Source organism: Sphaeramia orbicularis, chromosome 17, assembly GCF_902148855.1.
Source record: "Sphaeramia orbicularis chromosome 17, fSphaOr1.1, whole genome shotgun sequence".
In the NCBI taxonomy this organism is placed as follows: Eukaryota; Metazoa; Chordata; class Actinopteri; order Kurtiformes; family Apogonidae; genus Sphaeramia; species Sphaeramia orbicularis.
Genome location: NC_043973.1, coordinates 40,545,863 through 40,567,917, shown reverse-complemented (window position 1 = coordinate 40,567,917; position 22,055 = coordinate 40,545,863). Strand labels below are relative to the sequence as shown.

The window sequence follows — 22,055 nt, the reverse complement described above, 5'->3', positions numbered from 1 at the left end:
TGGGGTTTTTACCCTGGCTCCTTAGATTCTATGGGGCGCCTGGGCAGATAAAGAGACACTGTTTTGTCCTTTGCATCATGTAGACGTTTCCTAAAGTAGCGAAGGTACACTTCCAGTGGAACAAATATAGAAAATATTGGAACAACGGTCTCTTCCTGAGATCCTTGAGTCTACGTGTTTTTACAATGGTCATGAGATTTATAAGAAACTTGATGCTATTTAATGAAAAATCATATTAATTTTGAGCATTGCATCATTTAACTGTTATTCTTGAAGTGTTAGGGTCAAAATGTTACAGTTTTTAAAAATAATTCCATATGACATCATTTTGCATCATGTAATTGTGACATACGTGCACCAAAACCTCTACACGTTAGAGCAGATGATAAGCAAACCACACCCGAAAACCTGAATAAAAAACAGGACTCATGAAAGACATTGACTGAAGACCAACTACAACCATTAGACCTGGGAAAATCCAATTAGTTTTGAAACTCTGCTTTAACTTTGCATGAATTTGGCTTAAGTTTTGTCATAAATGACTCGGGTTTATTTACCTATCACTTATATTGACTTAGAAAATGCTGGTGTTTTTAGATATAAAGTGTATGTGGATCTAAGGCTTACTGAAGGTCTTTCTTAACCTGCTCACTACCTTAAGATGATTTTCTAATGGGATTTTTGTTGCATATGAACAAAGAACATAACTGTAATCAAACGTCTTTATGAAACCAACCACCGGACCTCACATTGAACTTCCTGTGTGATTCAACACATTGGCACATTGCTTTTTTGGCAATTTTTTTGCACCACTTCTGCCTTTGAAAGCTTCAACCTTCAACCTCATTGACTTCTGTCGGTGGTACAATAACACTTTGATAATGAAGCAATTTAACCCATATTAAATATCTTCTTCTCTCCTTCTCCTTCTATCTTTTCTATCTTATTCTTGCTCTAGGAAAGTCAGTGTATTTTTAGAGTGTAAGCCCTGTTTTATGTATTTGGCTGAAGCCGTGCAATCTGAGCAGACTTTCCTATATCTGTCATGTTTAACGGTTTTCTTCCAGTATATTATGACTTTGTAATCTGAGTGATGTTTGTTATGTTAGTCGTTTATTCAGGACAACATATGGAAATTAGCTTCTCTGCTAAATCTGGTGCCTGCTTCTTGTTCTTTGTAACTAATGCCAATGCACACTGTCCTGTAACTAAATAAATAAATACAAATAAATAGAAAAAATAAAGACCTAGTGCTATATGTATGGCAGCTCCCATATAAATCTCTCTCTCTATTTAACCTTTCTTGAGTGATTTATTGCAATTTATTGTAATATTATCTTATATATTTTCTATTTTTTTAGGTGTAAATCATAGTTTTTCCTATATTTAATTCACCGATCAAAAAAAAAATCATAGTTTTTCCTGTATTTAATTCACCGATCATATAGATGTTTATAAAAGCTCAGAGTAAATTCAAGGGTTATTATATCAAAACTGAGGAAAAAGTGACTTTTTCAACAAAACACATCATTAATTGAATATAAATCAAGTGTCTCCATCTACTGTCATTGATCAAACTTCATGGGTTTTACTGGTTAATCAATGTTGTAGAAGATGACGGTGTTTCCATGGTAACTACGGAGCCTCTGAACATCCAAATGAGTCATATCTGATGACCATGAAAAGATGACAAACTGTATTTTACACCAATTATTTACATGTATTGATAGGATTAGTGGATCAACAGGTTTTAAACATGGTACATCAGTAGATTATTTTGGTTAACGGTGGATGTTTAGGTCTTTATGGGTTAAAGACCTTAAATTGATCATGTAATTTTCCTTTATTACGTAAAGAGGAAGCACAAATGAAGAAATAGCATCACTGTGATGATAGCTAGACTCTGTTTTCCTGTGTTTTGCACCATATTCATGCTGAATCAGTCCTTCGCTGTCATCCACTGACATATCCCCATGCTATCACAACGCAGAGGTTATCTTCATGAATCATCTACAGGGTTGTGATCAGAAAAAAACATAAGACTGCCATATTACAAAAGGTCTAATTAATTTGCTGCAGGTGAATGAACATAATGGCCCAGGATACCGAGGACGGTCAACATCTTCCAGCCTGGATCCATTTGGAATGTCTCAGTGTTATTGTCCATGTCAAGGTTACACAAAGGGTGTGGGTCGCGGGGAAAAAAATTATGATGCATGCAGTGTTGTCATCTCATGAAGGTGAACATTCCAGTCAGAGATGATTGTAAAACAGCTGCTAAATCACACATGCGTGGAATTCTCCCTTCCGTCAAGTTGGTGCTTTACTGTTCATGGTGGATTAAAAAGGCACTTGGAGAGCTTCCACAGGTCCACAGAATCTGTCCCCCACAGTGTGTGTGTGACCTCAAGATAAAGAGATGCTTTTATAGATATTGTGGATGTGAATGTGTTGTTTCTGGGGCACATAAACCTGCTGCGTTTTTCATCAAGGTCAATTTATGTGCTGCTCAGTCTGAAGACATTTCACATTCAAGTCTCCATCCTTTTTTTTTTTTTTTTTCTTTCTTTTTTTTTCTCCTGTGACACCAACCAAACCACCCACCCACCCACACCTGGAGACACACACACACACACACACACACACACATATACACACACTCATGGGTGGGCATACGTCACTGGTGTTTTTCCTTTTTGCTTTTTAGGCTTCTTAAAGTGGATTGTGGCTGTCAGTAGCACTCAGGGAAGCTTCATTAGTCGTCAGAGGGAGGCAAGGCTCTGACTCATGCCTGCGTGAAGAGACCAATGGGCAGCCGATGCGTGAGATATAAATAACGAATATATATAAAAAAAATATATATATTCTTGAGGGAGAAAGGGTCACTTGCGCGCTGCTGGATGAGATTTTACCAGTGCGCTCTGTTGGTATTCCGCCTCCGCCACCACTGGACTGTTTCTTGTCGTGCCTTGGGTGGCAATTTTAACATCTGGGTATAGTTTCTCTGGACTCGACAACCTGTGCGCTCGTGAGCCGGTAAGGTGCCTCATTTTTATCCATTCAACCGCGTCCTTGATATTGTGCGTAAATAGATTGATTGGCTGGTGAAGGATGTCTGGGATTTACTCGATTCCGATTAATACAAGTTTGTTTGAGATAAAAATCGTGCCAGATGGAAAAAAAATAATAATAAAAGGCTGTGATTCGCTTTGTGTATAATAATAATAGTGATAATAATAATAATAATAATTAGTCCCAGATGAATGACAGGACGAATCCATTAGCTGTCCAGTCTGTTTCTCATACTGTGATGACATTGAGTGATGATGGGCTTTGCTTGTTCAAAGCTGAACTTAATTGAAATGTCGATTGCTGCGTCAATAGATAAATGACGTCGAATATGTATGTGGGTATTACAATTGCATCTTGTTAAAAAAAAAAAAAAAAGTATTGTTTAAGATCATGTGCGATTTATTCAGTTTCATTTTTATTGATAGAAAGCTGGTGTTATCTTTGATTTGTTTTTGTCGTTTTAATCCACAGAAATATCAGCTGTTGTGAGTGAGATCATAGATATTTAAGTGTCTGCTCCTTCTATTGTATGAAATCTGAAGAAAAATTATAATTTCATCAAACAAGCCACGAGAACTTGATGTGAAAGGGAAATCTTCTAAAAATGGCCAACAAGTTTTAATCTTAATATTTGATATGTGCCATATTATAGCCCTGTGTGGAATTAAACTGCAAATTCAACTTAATATCTATAGAATAAAGGTTTTCATACGTGTATATTATATCTCCTAAAGTAAGATGTTGATCCTGATGCGCGTCCTGCTCGTGCGTCCTGCGCAATTGGCTCAGGAAAACAAAGCTTTGTGAATAAATCGTTCATTTTCTCTCCCACCAGTCGATCTGATTTGATTTCTTCCAAATATATTTTAAATCTGACCTGGTCTGCTCCTAACTCTTAACCCTGGACCGTTTTGTTTGCAGCTGATTTATTTCCCAGTCGGAGATCAGACACCCAGAACGGCTGTAGGGATTACCCAGGACTGATGGCCACGTCTGAACCGAGAGCCACCGGCGGGGACCAGGACCCCAACTCCGCCAATTTAAGACCCCCGTCCACAAGTAGGTCCCCACAGTCCTCCTCCTGTTAATAATACCGTAGTCCTGAATCGATCCCCGAGGGTAAATATCTCGTTAATGCTGCCCCCCCCCCCCTTCCTCTGTGCGCTCAGACTGTGTTGACAAGAGCTCAGTGCCTTGCTCAACGACACTTCTGCAACGTGATCCATTACCTACAACAGGAGTTAAAAAAAAAAAAAAAAAACACCCAGATAAGTCGCGCACCTCTTTCTTTCTCCCTCTGTCTGGCTCTCTGTCTCTCTCTCTCCCCTCCTTCTCTGTCTGATAAAAGCGTGTCTCGCCCGGGCCATTTGCTGTGTGCGCTCCGTCGTTAATCATTCTGGTTAAAAACAGAGCCATCACAGCTGCCTGTCGCTGTCTGGCAGATCAGCAGTGCGCACCGAGCACCGGACCGGGCGCACAAATAATGCGCCATTAAGGCTACACATAATGATCTATGCCTAAGCCTTTTTTTTTTTTTTGAACAAATCTGCTTTTTTTCGCCCCCTAATAACCTAAACATCTCCTTTCAATAAATTATTGCGCTTTTTTGCACCATCTCCTTTGTTATCCAGCCTTTTTAACCCTCTTTTTGTATTATTTCGATGGCCTATACATTCCACAAAGAGCCCTCTATTTATGTCCAATAGCTTATGTGTCATAATTTATCTTATCTCGTTTTCCAGACTGTTAGAACGGCCCTCAAGGGTGCAGACTGTATAGATTAGCTGCTCTTGGAGAAATGTTTTGCGGATATTTTTTGTAAAAAAAAAAAAAAAAAGAAAAAAAAGATGGCTTGAATATAATAGTGCTGGAATATACGTGAACCTATGAGTTAATTAATCATTTTAAGCCTCTGTCGCGCGCGCAAAATCGACTCCATTATGGGGCTTTTGAGCAGCCATCTGAAATGCAATGCAGGGAAATAATTACGTTTTATCTCCAGCCAAATGTTAAAGGAAATGGAACCAGCGCCCATTTTCGATTGGATATTTATTGTATAAAATAAAATAAAACATATTTCATGTTCCTTTTTGTGGCCCTCGGGTATCAATAAACATTTCTAAAAATTTCCAGATTTCCACAGGAAAAAAAGCCCATTAAAAAGATGATGTTTGTTTTGTCTGACTTGCTCGTATACCTCTGCTGAATGTTGCCATTATCTCTCTGCCACGCTCCATCTCACGCCTGGCGGCTTGTGGTGTCTGTGCGTGCGTGCGCGTGGGGCGTGTGTGTGTGTGTGCGTGTGTGTGTGCGTGCGTATGCGTCATGGCCTCAGCACCTAGAGCAGCTTTCTAGTTTCCTCTCAGAGTGAAATTGCTTCAGTAAATTTAAATACTCGCTTTTGTTTGGGAAGTTTTCCATCAGGTAGAGTCAGGCCTGTCCACGCTTTCTGCGCTCTGCATCTTTGGCTGCATTTCTGCCCACGCATGACCATGCTCAGTGTGTGCATGTGCGTGTGCGTATACTGTACGGATGAGGAATAGACGCACCGTGGGTTTCTGCATCACGCCTGCTACAGAATTCCCGTCCACAGACATTACCAGCTCGCTCCAGTCACATACTGTGTTTCACTCAATTAATTTCTGCCCTCCTCCGTGAGCTCATTTCACGGGTGTTAATTCCAGTCCGCCCCTTGGCTGGGTGTGTGTGAACCAGCGTGGATTTGCCGTCCGGGCCACTATCTGTACCTATTGATTGAACTTAAATCGGAAGTGTTATGTAACTCCCATGATCACTGACTGTAAAGGTAAATAAAAAACAGTGTAACATCCGGCCTCAGCTCCGTGATAAACAACCCCAAACTTATCACAATCACAACATTTGACAAGTTTAATCACCACGTGAAAATCCACATTTGGTTTCATATACATCCCTGTTTAACGCCACGCACCCGGCCAAGAGCTGCTTCCACATGTGCTCACTGTGCTTCACCAGCTTTCTCCATCATCCACGCTGCTCCCGCGGCCTTTTACTTTCCACGCACACTCAAACGTTCATTCTGTTTTAGCCTACGAATATGCGTGGATGCACGGATGCACACGGAAACTGGGGATGAAGATTTGTGGTAAGTTACTGGGATCGAGTCGTTTAACTTCACCTAACATACCATCTTTTTGCAGACACTGATGAGATGTTTAAGACGCAACTTGGCAAAAAAAAAAAAATGTGACTTTTCTTCTTCATCAATCTCACCTGACATGCCAGTTATTATTTCTACTGGGTGTTTTATGTCCATTTCGCCTTAAGATCCCTGTTAGTCCTTTTATTTTTTTATTTTTTATGTATTTATTTATTTTTTTAAATAAATAACGCGTAAATGTTTCGAGGCCCTCTAAAATAGGCCATTAGACCAGGGCCATCCATGACTGTCACTGTGCGTTTCCATCCTCTAAAGGTCAGTGCGCATTAGCCTGTAGGTCTGATGATGAGAGCCTCTGATCACACCCCCCGACCCCTCCTGAGCCCCCCATGTCTTATCCATTTCAACACAAGGAGGAAAATCAGACACAACACGCTATGAAACCCAGAATATCAATTTAAAAAAAAAAAAAAAAAAAAAAAAAAAAACTTAGATTTTAAACCATGTAAAGCTGATTAAAAAAAAAAAAAAAAAAAGCTGCAGGGAAGGTGCGTTTGGAGGAATTTACGCATTTTATTGCAGAAAATACAATCTGATTTTCATGTACAGTAATGAGATGCAGTAGCCTATAAGTAAGATATTGATCTATTTTGTAATGCCAGGGATCAATTTAGGGGTGTCAAACATATGGTCCGTGGACCAAAACTGGCACGCCAAAGGGTCCAATCCGGTTCTTGGGATGAATCTGTGAAATGAAAATATTTACAATCAAATGTGTCAAAATAATTTTAGGTCAGGGACCAAGTACAGCCCAATATGATCTCAACATAATTAAAATAACCTACAGTTGCAGAAAAAATTATTAGACCACCCTTGTTTTCTTCAATTTCTTGTTCATTTTAATGCCTGGTACAACTAAAGGTACATTAGTTTGGACAAATATAATGATAACAACAAAAATAGCTCATAAGAGTTTAATTTCAGAGCTGATATTTATCCATTTTCCATGTTTTTCTTGATAATAACCAAAATCACTTCAGTTCTTACATTAATATCTATGGCATTGTACTGACAAAAACAGTGCTTTTAGGCATTCCGTGTTTTCTTTTCTGTCTGTTTTAGTCACATGATACACACAGGAGTTAGTATTTGATTGCATAACTTGTTTTTGATGACTTTGATGGTCTAATAATTTTTTTCACGACTGTATAAATAATGACAACTCCAATTTTTTCTCTTAAGTAAAATTACATGGAAGTGTTTACATCATTTCACAAACAATATGAACAACCTGAGCAAATATGAACAATCTGAAATGTCTGAAGAGAAGTAAGTACAATTTTAACAATATTATGCCTGTTATTAAATGTTTTGGACTGTAGTATATCTGTAAAACTACAATCTGTAAGTTATTATGCACATATGTAAAAACAGAGGCATGATATTGTTAAAACTGCACTTAGTTTTCTTATGTAATTTCAGTTATTCATGTTATGCACATTTTTTAAGGATAGTTTGTACATGTAAACATTATCATAATGTAATTTTATTTTTTTCACGTTATTATTTTACTGGTCAGGCCCACTTGGGGTCATATTGGGCTGAAACAAATTTGACACCAAAGGTTCAAAGGTGATATATAAATAGATTTTAAATGGGTTTAAATGACATTTTAATTGACTTCAATATTTCTATATTTAAACCGAGGCAGTCATAGTAATATTGATTTAAAGTGAAACAATCAAAAATTCCATTGGAAAACCTGCAGATAACAACATTGACGCTTCCGTTCTTTGTGTTTACAGTTTTTTCCTCGCACGACATATTCTGTACACACATATAAGGCCTATATAGAAACCATATCGAACCCTTAGGATCTGGATCCGCCTCAGGGCTCTCTCCCCATTAACCCCTGTAAATGGGGTATCTTTTTATTGGCTGTGAGGGTCATCACCGTGGGGCTGTCCCGCTGCGTGGACAGGACACGCAGGGTGTCCGTAGTCGCTTCCTGGCTGTGATGTCACAGGGTGAGGCCTGGTCCACCATGCGTATAAAAATGACGTAAACACTTGGCCTCCATCAGAAACGAATCTACTTGTGATTAAACAGCTGACTTAGACACCAGCCCACATGCATCATCTGTTTTCCCATCTCTGACTCATATAATCTACAATAAAAAAAAAAAAAACTCTAAATACTCGGACATTTATTTATTTTTCCATTTTATTTTATTTTATTTAGTTTGTGTTCCAACCTTTTCGTGCTCATCTCTGGGTTTGGGATGGAGGTGTTTGGTGATAACTCCTGCCCTTCACCGTGTAACACCTTAGGGTTCCTGCAGAAGAACAACAGCCTGGAGGAGAAGGGGAGGCTCGCGGGCCAGAAGAACTTGCTCTCGTGCGACAATAGTGACAGGGACGCGCGCTTCCGACGCACGGAGACTGACTTCTCCAACCTGTTCGCCAGAGGTGAGGTTTTATTCTCAAAGCTGCACGATGTGACTTATTATGTATAATAATCAGATTGTAATGTCAAGATTTATCTGGTGTGTAACATATTAAAGGTTATTCTCCCTTTATTTAGCCTTTTCTTATGTTGCTTTTGCACAACGAAACCATTATGCGCATGCTCAGAACTAACACTCCAAGGTAAATGTATGGGGGCTGCTTGTTTTAGGGAGCATCAAGAGGAAAATGACTATATAATTTCTAATATTTGTCGCCTAAAATGGAGAATGTATGTAAAATTGACGTTTTGCTCAATTTGTTTCTTTGCTTAATTAGTGATAGACTATTTGACTGTATTTCTCCATGTTCTTAAATAAAACTGGATCACTAGCTGTAAAATGATCATCAAATAAGACTCTAAAATAATTGTTCACACATTATTTGCAGGGTATGTATATTATTTGGTGTCGTATTGTAACCAACAGCAAATCAGCATCATTCTAGCCCAAAATAAATGCAATAGCTGCTTGTTTTCCACGACATATCCAAGTCCTTCTAACCCAATTATTTGCAATTTCCAAAGTTTCCAGTAGTTCTTTCGGATACCAACACTCAAATCCAATAGTAATTCACAGTCTACTCTTTATTTCCCCAACTCAGATCTGCTTCCTGCCAAAAATGGAGAAGAGCCAACCATGCAGTTCTTGTTGGAGGTGGTTGACATCCTCACTAATTATGTCAAGAAGACCTTCGACCGCTCCACCAAGGTGCTGGACTTCCACCATCCCCACCAGCTGCTGGAGGGCATGGAGGGCTTCAACCTGGAGCTGTCGGACCAGCCTGAGTCTCTGGAGCAGATCCTGGTGGACTGCAGGGACACGCTTAAATATGGAGTCCGGACAGGTAGGCCATGCAGGACGCACCACAAGGAGACCAGTAGAAATAATAATAAAATAATGCGAGGTATTTGAGTTGAGAAGATAATTTGATAAAGATCTGATCTCATGTGCGGCCTATGGGCCTGGTTTAGATGGTAACGTTAGACCGTAATATGCACATGAAGGCAGACCTCAACGAAATATAGGGGCATTACGCACGGCAGTGGGCGATTAGAGCTCATTGACCCAGCGAATTAATGATTTACTCCAACAATATTACTGTATCATCTTATAAGGGCTGACGGCTTTATTGTGTTATTTGTACCTTGATGCATATTCTAGAATCCACGTGTCCGCTTCATCTCTTCCCTGTACATCAACATTACGCTGCGGTAAATGAATAAGAAACCATTCAAGTAAAAGCTGTTGGCCACATAGTGTGCGATGACTGCCTTATTTATTGTCCCCCTGGTAATTCAGTTCACATCATCCTTTTCTTTCCCCTCGACTTATTAAAGCAAGTGTCGCCTGAGGGGATCCTAACACAGACTGTTTCAAGCTGTTAAAAACGACAGCGTTCAAACTGTCCCCTGGGTTTTATATTTCACGCAGGGGACCATAGTGTGTACATCTCGACAAAGGGGGGGGGGGGCTTGTCATCCATAGACGAGATGTTTGAAATTTTCTTTATATTTCTTTATATTTTTTCTTTATATATAAACCCTTCCTGAGGTCCGGCTGGTGGAGCTGTCCGTGGTGCTGAAACCCTGATGCTCCTCCTGTCGCTGTGAATTTGTTCAGTTGAAAAACACAGATTTCCATAAGGGCCAGGTTTTATTTCAATTATGCATTAAATATAAATAAAGTTAGAATGAAACTCCACATAAGGTTTCATAATAAGGATTGTAAAATTTGTTAATGAATAGTTAGAATTTAACTCATAAAGACCCAAACATCCACTGTCTGCCAAAATCATCATCATCAAATCCAATCAAATTTTATTTATATAGCGCCAAATCATAACAAAAGTTATCTCATGACACTTTGTATATAGAGCTGGTTGAAACCAGACTCTCAAAATTATCTATTCTTAATTGTTTAATCCCTGTTGATCCACTAATACATGCAAATAATTGGTGTAAAATCTGTTGATACACTAATACATGCAAATAATTGGTGTAAAATACAGTTTGTCATCTTTTCATGGTCATCAGATATGACCTGTTTGGATGTTCAGAGGCTCCGAAGTGAACATTAAAACACCGTTATCTTCTACAACATTGATTCACCAGTAAAACCCATGGAGTTGGATCAATGACAGTAGATGGACACACTGGGTTTATGTTCAGTTAATGATAGATTTTGCTGAAAAAGTCCATTTTTCTTCAGTTTTCTCCATTTTGGATATAATAACCCTCAACTTTACTCTGAGCTTTTGTGAACATGTACATGATTAGTAAATTAAATGTAGGAAAAAAACAGATTTTCCCTGATACAAACACAAAATACAGAGGATAATATTACAATAAATGATGATAAATCACTTAAGGATGGTTACATATAGAGAAAAATTCATCTGGGAACTGACACAAAAGTCACACTGGATCGTTATGGGTTAAGGAGAAGTCTTCTACCTCTTTAGATGTCAGTAATAATTAATATGAGATAACCATGAAATAGCTACCTTTTGCAGTCAGATGCTCAGCTCTTGATCTGTCCTTAGAGCAAACAGAACCAAATAATATAGTCTTGACCTTTAACCTTTAATACTCAGTACCTTTGTATTCTCTGCTGATAGATACATGCTACATATAAGCTATGAAGCTATGGTTTGTCTCCATAAATTGATTCATTTTTCTCTCTGTTCCGTTGAAATACGCAGTTAGATTTCCATAAGTGCTAGTTTTTAAGTTCAATTAGGCATCCATTACAAATAAAGGTAAAATAAAACTCCTCGTAAATGCATGTTCAGTATTGTAATGTCCATGATTTGTGTGTAATAACAGAAGACAGATTTTCATAAGAGACTTTTTTTCTCATCACATGAATCTACAATCTCACATGAATCCATTCCAAACTGCTCCACATTCAGAGGCTTTATTCTCAGTGAGATGGTTGTTATTGATCTCTCGAAAATGCAGGAAAATAGTCAAAGTGAAATAAAACTTAGGATCACACAGTTTTTTTCAGTGCCATGTCTGTTAAGAAATAGTCATACTTTCTATTGGTGGAGATGCCTTTATGCTTCTTGCTGATAATATTATTATTATGAGATGGCTATGATATACAGTACTATCACTAAAATATGTAAAGGTATCTTCATGATTAGAAAGGGTGCCTATTTCTTCACAGACACGACACTTGAACAAATTACACAATCTTTAGATTCTTCTCACCTTGACTAGACCCTCACTTTGGTCAAAACAAGAGATTAATAAGATCAATCTCACCAAGAATAGAGCAGTTTGGAAAGGATACATATCAGATCGGAGGTTCATTTGAAGTAAAAAATGTGACATATTTGTATTATCAGTCATTACACATGTCTTTATGGGGAGTTTCATTTTAGTTTCATGAAATGAATGCATAACGCACAATTGAAATAAAAACTAGCACTTATGGAAATGTAACTGTATGCTTCTGTGAGTCTGGTCCCTAAAAACAGGACATGGGGGCTAAAAATTAAAATAAGATGTAGACTAATGTTATGAACCAAGTTTGGAGGCACTTTAGGTCTATTTTAAAAATAAATATTTACTGAGATAAAAGAGAAACTATTTTTCAGATATAACACATTTTTCTATCATTTTCATACAAAAAATCACGTGTAACATGGTAAAAAGGACATGAAAATTATACGTTGCTATTTTTTTGAAAATCTTTTTAGTCTCTCACAGGTACATTTTGGTAATCAAACTAATTATGCAAGGCAGAGTGCTTCACAAAAATGACCGCTGTTGCAAAATCACTTGTGATTTATTTGTCTTTAAATGGGCAGGTTCCACATGTAACGCCAGTGAACATGATGGGTTACACACAAAACCTGGAATGAGACTGAAATTCATGAAAAACACACATGTCTGGATTAGAAAAACCACGAGGATCGACAATTTTAACACAGTGTGTTTATTTATAGCGGTATGTACAACCATTTACAGCCATGTTTTCCAGGTCAAATGCACTGACACCTAGGTAGCTTTTCATGTCCCAATTTTGGCCCCAATATTTTATTAAAAATTCAGTAATTTTGGGATGGCTCAGAGCAAGAGTATAATTTTTTTTCATTTATCTGAGGTCATCATTAGGTACATCTTGGGAGGAAATATGTCAAAATTTCTCTTTTATTATTGGGTCTAAAAAAGCTGGTAAAGTGCCAGGTACCAAAATGAACTCAGTTTCATAGAAGCACCCAACTGTGTTTTTCAACTGAACAGAGATAAAAACAATCTATTTATAGGGACAAATCAGTACTATCAGTACGATGAGCTGCCTTTTGCAGTGAGATGTTCAGCTCTTGATCTGTCCTCAGAGCAAACTTAGACCCAAATAAAACAGCCTCCACCTTTAACCTGTTTCCATAAACCCACTCACAAACCAGCCTCAACTCTTCTTTGAGAATATTGTTCAAGGCCTTTGTATTTTCTACTAATCGATGCTAATGTCTCTGTTCAGTTGAAAAGCACACTTAGATTTCCACAAGTGCTATGTATATATATATATATATATATATATATATATATATATATATATATATATATATATATATATATATATGTATAAATTTCAAATCCTTCATTATGTATTACAATATGTATATTATAATTTACCAGACACAGTCCAAAGTGCTTACATCCGTGAATGCATTCAGGCTGCAGGCCTAGTGACGCTGACTGTGTAATAACACCTTTAAGACTAAATGGCTGTCGTGTAAGCCTTGTTGCCAGTGTAATTATAGTAGAGTGAACACTGCTATGTCAGATCCCCCAAGACTTATGTTTGACCAGGGAAATACAAAACTATATCTGAAACACTATAAACTATGAGGACTTGATATTTAATTTTACTCACAGTATTTTTTACAATCACAGTGGTGCATGTTACAAGTTTTTTGACCATTATTTTAACTCATAAAGACCCAGTGCTGCTTTTGTGGCAGTTCTCAAATTAATTTTTCTCGAAGTGATTTTTTTACCCCTTTACTCTAATATTATCCTCTGTATTTTGCATTTTTTAAGTAAAGATCAAGTATTTTCTTATATTTAATGTACTGGTCATGTAGATGTTCATTGAAGCTCAAATTAAAGTTGAGGGTTATTATATCCAAAATGGAGAAAACTGAAGAAAAATAATATTTTTCTGCAAAAATTATTGTTAACTGAACATAAAATAAGTGTTTCCATCCACTGTCATTGATCCAACTCTATGGGTTTTACTGGTGGATCAATGTTGTAGAAGATGATGGCGTTTCCATGTTCACTACGGAGCCTCTGAGCGTCCAAATGGGTCACATCTGATGACCATGAAAAGATGACAAACTGTATTTTACACCAAATATTTACATGTACTGATAGGATGACTGGATCAATAACATTAAACATTTTATATCAGTAAATTATTTTGGTTGCCAGTGGATGTTTGGGTCTTAATGGGTTAACGACAAAATTGCTCCAAAAATGAAAATATGTTGAAATACTTCAGAGGAGAATGTCTATGAACAATGATTGGAAAATGTTATCATCAATGCACAGATACAGAATATAGTGATTTCATGCTGTTACACTGAACCCTTCAAGTAAATCCAATGGAACTTAATCCAAAATTGGAGTTTTGTAGAAGGACTGCCATTATAATCTTGTGATTATAACACTAGGTCAAGTTATTAATCGTGGTCTTTGTCTTAATTTTCTGTCTGTCTATGTTGTAAATAGAGCTGTTACACAAGAACAATGCATTATCATCATCAGTCATTGCGTCCTTTGAAGTAGGAGTGGAACAAAATATTGATGCAGGAGTTGTATTACTTCCTCTTGTGATGCCAATATTTTTTATTTGACTCTTGGCACACATTGGTATGGAAGTTGCTTTCAGGGTGTCTTTGCTAAAGAAGTCGTTTCATCTCATATTGTGAGAAAAGATGCCACAGTGTAGAGAATAAATACATGCATTTTGGATTTTTAGGGTTTTTCTATCATGGGTTACAGATACGTTGTCTATGTATTGCAGATTATCATCAATTAATGTAGATTAATTGTGTTGTGATGTGATTATATAGCTGATAATATATGGATTTAACCTTTATTGCCCTTACATTAAAGCTTTCCTCTTAACCCCTGTATGGTGTTCAGATTTGGTGGACCCGCTGCATTTGTCGGTTTTTAATTCAACATAATCAAACAATTTTATATTAAAATACTCAACAGATGTTTACTTCATCCCAATTACAAGTAACATAAAAAGCTTATTTGTTCAATATTTGCCTTTGCTGGATCACAGTTATGAATTAAAGTGCTACTCATTTTTAGTTTGTTTTTTTTAATAAAATGCAATATAATCAATATATGAGAGGAAAAAAATTCATTAAAAAAAAATAAAAAAATTACTCATCATTTTTCTTTTTAATAAAAATTGAAAACGGATCCCACAGACCCAAACATCATACAGGGTTATTCAAAAAGAATGACCCAGTTTCTTCAGTTGCTTCAGTTCTCAAGCATCGTCATGGAATGAGTCAGTGACCATTTGAAAGAGGAGTTTTCTAAGTTTCGAATGGCTGCCTGAGTGACCTTAAACATCGAATAACAACAGTAATCAACTCAGTAGGTCGTGATATGCTGATACGCGTCTGGGAGGAATTCTCTTATCGCATTGATGTTGCCTTTGTTGCAGGTTTTGGCCACATTGAACACTTGTAAGACCGGAAATAAAAGTTGATTGTGAGTAGAATAGTTGTGACTTGGTGGGAATTTTCTATTGCTTTTCCGTATTAAAAGATTGCGTAATGAAATAACCCTGTACAAGGGTTAACAAACCATAGAGCAAACGCATACATAGCCATTCGCTCTTGTTTTTCTGTCTATATGAGGCATGGTTCTGTATTAAAGCCGCCTGTTTATGCTTCTCTCTCAGGTCATCCTCGCTTCTTCAACCAGTTGTCGTCTGGTCTGGACATCATCGGTCTGGCTGGAGAATGGCTCACATCCACCGCCAACACCAACATGTAAGTCCGGTATCTTTATGAACGTGTATGACACATACTTTAACATGGGAAACACCTCTGTATGTCACAATGGGACAAGTGAGATCTCCTGGTGTTTGTAGGTCGGTGGAAATAGCCTGCGGTCGTGATTGTAAATAGACTTAATGCTGGTGCTCGTGGTGCCCCCCCACCCCCACCCCCTCAGCCGGTCAAAGCATCCTCTGAGGGCAGTTATATAAAGTGTTTGGTTTGTCCTGTAGAGACGCTGTATTGACAGACTGTAGGCTGCTGTACTGTATATCGGAGGCAGCTCAGCCCCAGGGGTGGTTAGATTGCATATTGATCTCAGGTCACAGTTACACGGTGGTCCAGTCTGATAGAGGGCATGAACCACATCAACACAACACACTCGCAACACAGATACACACAAACACACATTCTCTGCAAATGAGCTATAACTCACCGATATGATCTCGCAAATAAAATGAGGAATGTTGGAGCAACACTTGTGTCCATTATTAGAACACACAGACACAGGGAATAAAGAAAAATATGCATCATTTTTCGTAAAAAGAGTTGAAGTTTTTTACGTAGTCGAGGTAGAAATTAAAGGTCACATTGAGATTGAACAACAGAAATGTTTATGTTTTTTGAGGCAAAATTAAGACTCACCGAAAGGACTAAACACAGTAAATCACTACTATTTATTTATTTACATATTTACAAAGATTTTTTTCACTTTGACAGTTATCTCTGAATTCAAGTATGTGATCCTCTTCAGGTTTATTCCTTCATTTTAACCATATGTTCTATTTTAAGGTGTGCAATTCCAGCTAAATTCAGCCATGATTCAGCTAGCCCCTTTCAGCAATTTTAGTTCTACTTTCAGCTTTCATTTTTCCCTTTAAAACTATTTCTGTTTTAAGCTACTTCAGCTTTTCCTTCAGCACTAATTCGTACTTGAACAAATTTTCTACTTTATGCTATTTCACCTTCTCACTGATCTTTTACCCATAAAGACCCAAACAGTAAGTAATAATGGAGTTCATAAGTTCAAACATGTCACATCACGAAAACAAATAAAACAAGACATTCAAGAATATTGACAATAATCAACATTAAATGAAATAGCACATGAAGTGGACTATTTAGTTTATAGAAAAACTAGTATCACATCAAAAAAAGTAAACTAAACAATTACAAAATAGCTGAAAAAGTCAATGATACTTGGTAGAGTGATACTAGTTTACCCTTATATCAAGGTTATATCATGTTGTATGTAGCTTAAATTGATTTGCCTCTGAATAACAACTGTTTCAGTTTATTTTTGAAGCTTATTACCTCCGCCAAGGAGGTTATGTTTTTGCCAGGGTTTGTTTGTTTGTCTGTTTGTCTGTTTGTTTGTTTGTTTGTTTGTCTGTCCGTTAGTGTGCAACATAACTCAAAAAGTTCTGGACAGATTTGGATGAAATTTTCAGGGTTTGTTGGAAATGGGATAAGGAAGAAATGATTAAATTTTGGTGGTGATCGGGGGTGGGGGGGCCCACGGGGGGCGCCACTGATCAGCCTTGGCGGAGGTCTGCGCTCTCCGAGTGCTTCTAGTTTGATTACTTATCTGAGTAGAACTTGGGGTAAATTGTACAGTTGTCTTTAAAATGTTCATTTTAATTAAGGATAAAATGAAACTCCTCATAAAGGCATGTCTGGTATTGTAATGTCTGTGAATTGGGTGTAATCAAGAATACAGAAATGTCACTTGTCATAAGAGACAACTTTTTCTCATCAAATGAACCTCCAATCTGATATGTATCCCCTCCAAACTCCTCCTCATTCAGAAGCTCAATTCTCAGTGACATGGACCTTATTCATCTCTTGTTTGGAACAAGATTATTATCGTTAACGAAAACTAATGAAATGACGAAAACTGGAATTGAAAAAACATTTTTGTTAACTGAAATAAATAAAAACTATAATTAAAAGAAAAACGATAACTAACTGAAACTGTATTGTGTGTTTACAAAACTAATTAAAATGTATAAAAATTATGGATAAAATTCCCTTCATTTTCATTTTTGTCAATGTCAGACTGATATGAGATCGATTTATTTCGCACTTCATGGTCCATCACTTCTCATCACTTGTTTAGAGTTCATGTCCCCACTTTACCTGGCAACATGGAGACTAACGTTGGGAGAAAGTATAGAGTCCTGTATGGGATTTCTATGAATATGATGGCGAGGAAGATAAAAGACATGAAAAAACTAAAACTAATACTAAAACTAAGCATTTAGAAAAAAACAAAAACTAATAAAAACTAGCAAACCCGCTCTAAAAACTAATTAAAAGTAACTGAATTAGAGGAAAAAAAGGTCAAAACTAAATAAAACTAAACTATAATGAAAAATCTAAAACTATTATAACTGGTTTGGAAGCATAAAACCAAACTGCAGGACAATAGTTGAGCTGAGATAACATTAAGGATTGTAACACAATAACACAGGGGTGTAAAGTATTGGAAAAAATGTGACTTTTTCATTCAATCTGTGGACAGTAAACAGTATGTAAATGTCTGAATGTACCTGTGACCATTTCTCTGTTTGTTCTACACCTTATACTAAAACAAATAAAAAAATAAAGCACAAAAAAATTAAGGATTGTAAAATTAGTTTAAATGTTTTTTGTGTTAAGAAGTAGGCACACTAATCACGGAGACACATTTATTGCTCTTTTTCCACAATATGAAACGGTCATGAAATAGTTGCCCCTCACATTGAGATACTAAGGGCAAACTTAGACCAAAATAATACAGTCTTTATTTTTGAGACATTCACCTTTAACTTGTTTTCATAAACCTATTCACAAACCAGCCTCAATTCCTCTTTGATAATTTTCTTCATTACCATTCTCTGCTGATAGATACACACTACATACATAACCTATAATGCAGCCACAAGAAATGACTCATTTCAATACATTGATTTTTCTCTCTTTTATAAACAATTAAATGCAACAATTAAATTTCTAACTGGAATACCAGTAAAGGCCAACTGTCCACTCACTCTACCTCTCATTCTACAATGTTATTAAAGCACACAACACCTACATTTTCCTCCTTTTTGTCCATCTTTGCCACTAGTTAGCACCTGACTGTTACCATGGTAACACAGGTTTTAGAGTATAGAAACAAAGGTGATGTTTTTTGACACCAGTTTTCAGTCCAACATGGTGGTGAAGTAGCTGTGCTGATACACACTTATGTTTTTATGGAACAAAAATATATCAGTATATTCTAATATAAAGTGCAGAGGTAATAAACAAAGGGGTTGGAGGAAAAACATCAAACTACTGTGCTTTTTGAGAACCGTTTTCAGCAATAAAAGGTTGAAATTTACTCTGTTATGCAGGATTCTGTTGGAGTGATGGATTAACTTCTCATTTTTGTCAATATACTGTGATTACTGGTGGAAAAAGAAACAAGCCTTAATTCCAAAATTTAAAGGGTTTGTTCTTGGCTCGTGTCCTACTGTCTCCACCTCAGAATGAATGCAGTAGATCATAAACCTCCTTAGTGGATGTGAAAAGCTTTGGCATCATCACTTTGTTTATTTTGTTTGGCTGGGAGTTAATCTCTCTGATGCTTGTCGATGCCAAACCGACATATAACAGCAAAAACAGCAAAAGCAGCAAACCTGGAAAGTGTAAAAAAAAAACAAAAACAGACTAGTCTTGAGTCACATTATAAAGCTACGGTGGCCATTCTCTTTTCCTGGAACCCAAATTGACGATCAATGGCAGGATAACAAACCAATAGCTTGGATAAATTGAGTCACTTCATTTATCTAATCTCTCAAAAGATTAGCTTAGGAAACCACCCCCTCTGAGGAAAAAAACTTTCCCATCTCATCTCCTGGTTGGAAGAATGCCCCAAGAGACAGGACCATTGAACTCACACATCCACTCCTGCACACTTCGGTAATGACACACCAGCTCCGTCGCACACACCAGCTCTCTCTGTCCCAGATACAGCAGCTAGAGTTTCCAGTCCATTGACTGCAGGCTCATTGTGAGCCGGTCTTAACAGATAGGCCAGCTGGGCCCCACACTGACACACAATGTCCTACGGCTGCACAGAAAAGCCTGTCAGACTGTGGAAACTGGCTGCTGCAGCTCCCTGCGGTGCACTCATTTCAGCTCTATTGTCCCCGTGGATACAGAGTGAGTCAGTGGTCCTCTGAGGGGCTGAGAGGAGAGGGTGGTCGGGGGGTCACAGGGTTAGTCACATAGAGACACGTACACACTCATTCACACACACAGCGCCCTTGATGACGATAATAAGGGCATTTAGGGGCCGTCCCTGGAGACGGGCAGGTGACTGAGGGGTAATTTTCACCCTGAAAAGACCAATGATTGGCTCTGATTGTGATAATGATCGCCATTATTGTCATTACAGCGTGAAATGACTCACAGAGATGCAGCATTTTAAAGAGGCACGTTGGGTTTGTCCCTTTTCAGCTTTGGTTGTTAAAAAAATGAAAGTCAGGGTATTAGACATGTTTTATTCCTTATTGATAAAAAGGTACAATATCAGAAATTAGGTCATTTTTTTGCTTGCATCTTTTGCGGCACCGTCATAATCAAAACCTAGTAAATTTAATGTGGTTTTATGTGTTGAGAAGGTCCTCATTATGAATAATCACAACTGAAAACACCTCATATTTCATGTCTTCTTTATCTCTGTTCATGCTCTTTTTCTATTTCTGCACCTATTTTCTACCATTTCCCTCAGCCATGTTGTTCTCTTTTCTTTTTGCACTGCTTCTACATCATCCCCTCCTCTTCTTTTGTTTTCCTCTGTCAGTGTATTGTTTCCCGTAGCTCCGTCCCAGCCTAACGCTTCAGTTTTTTTGTTCAGATCCCCACTTGTGAGGAAAAACGGAGAGTAATGGAAGGAGGGGAAGCAAAGACGAGATAATGTCAGCGTTGTTTTAGATGGTAATGCTTGTACTGGTGTTGGCTGATGGAAGTGGGGGAGTGTTGTGTAAGCGGCCTCTTTGTAAACAGGGATCAGTCCTGAGGGTGTGTGGGAGGCGATGAGATGGACGGCCAGTTAACGGACGGAACAACAGCTCTTAAGAGTTGGAGCTCAGTGACACACATTTAACCTACTTTAGCTTCTCGAGGAGTTTCTACTTTTGTTGTTAGACGAGTCATTTGTCAGGATTAGAGCTGGAGGCTGTTTGGAAAAGTTCGATACTGATACCTTGGCTTCAATATCAGTTCCTATTCAATAGTTGTTTTGACAGTTTTCCATTTTAATACATAGAACAGTGGTTCCCAACCTTTTTTGGCTCGTGACCCCATTTTAACATCACAAATTTCTGCCAACCCCAGACATTCAAAACGTAGACTTTTTTTTTTTGATCATGTAACAGTTTGCTATACTATGTTGCAAGTAAGGTTAATTTTAGATGACATTTAGTCTATATAATGTATATTATTATGGACAGAGGCAGTAAAGCCAGGTGTAGATTACTGCACAAAGTGAGAATTTTATTTTCCTTGGTCAGCATATGTACAGTCAGTCCAGCTTGGCTTTACAAGGCTGATAATTAATACTGAACAAACAAGAACTCAAACTATGAATTATGAAAGAGCTGCAGCATCTGAAACTGACCACAATGAACATTTGACAGATGAACAGTACCACAGTGCTTCAGTTTCAGCTTCAGAGTTTGTCATGTCTTTTATGGATTGTGATTGTCTCTCTCAACTCACCATATATAGTGCTTTTTTTTTTTTTTTTTTTTTTATTTTTTTTTATCAATTACAAGAAATTCCAGGTGACCCAATTTGAATTCCAGGCGACCGCACATGGGGTCACGACCCCAAGGCTGAAAAACACTGACACAGAAAATGACGTCACACTGGAGCTGAGGAAATGGATGGACAAGATTTTTATTGATTTATCTACATCATCATCTAGACCCAAAACATCATTTTCAGGTTTCCTCTGACCTTTATTTAGTGTCTTGATCATCATTATGTTCCTGAAGTCGAGTTTCAGGGATATAATGGTTTTACCTCGAACGCCACCAGATCCGCCACCACCTGATATCCTCAATAACTAGGACAGATTTGGTTTGATTTCTTATCCCTTGATAACCAACATTGGGGACCCCTAGTGGAAGAACCCTGTAGATTTCAGCTTCTCTGTAGTATTATGTGTCATCCAAATGGGGCACTTTGTACATAAATCAAGCAATAACAGGCCAATTGAGATAAAACTTGGCTCATTTTGTTCATCTTACAAATATCCATTTTCT

The 22,055-nt window shown here is 37.5% G+C and overlaps 1 protein-coding gene across 2 annotated transcripts in view; it reads left to right on the top strand.

Annotated features, from left to right (window-relative positions):
* Positions 1–2,736: 2,736 nt before the first annotated feature.
* LOC115436832 (glutamate decarboxylase 1-like) overlaps positions 2,737–22,055 on the top strand; it is a 34,715-nt gene continuing 15,396 nt past the window's right edge. The window contains exons 1-6 of one of the 2 annotated variants that reach the window (XM_030159789.1): positions 2,737–3,036; positions 3,994–4,131; positions 6,140–6,196; positions 8,542–8,679; positions 9,319–9,561; positions 15,663–15,753. In XM_030159789.1, the coding sequence (XP_030015649.1) occupies positions 4,056–4,131; positions 6,140–6,196; positions 8,542–8,679; positions 9,319–9,561; positions 15,663–15,753 (605 nt within the window). In that variant the 5' untranslated portion in view covers positions 2,737–3,036; positions 3,994–4,055. The remainder of the gene's footprint in view (positions 3,037–3,993; positions 4,132–6,139; positions 6,197–8,541; positions 8,680–9,318; positions 9,562–15,662; positions 15,754–22,055) is intronic. The other variant, XM_030159790.1, reaches the window with a different exon arrangement.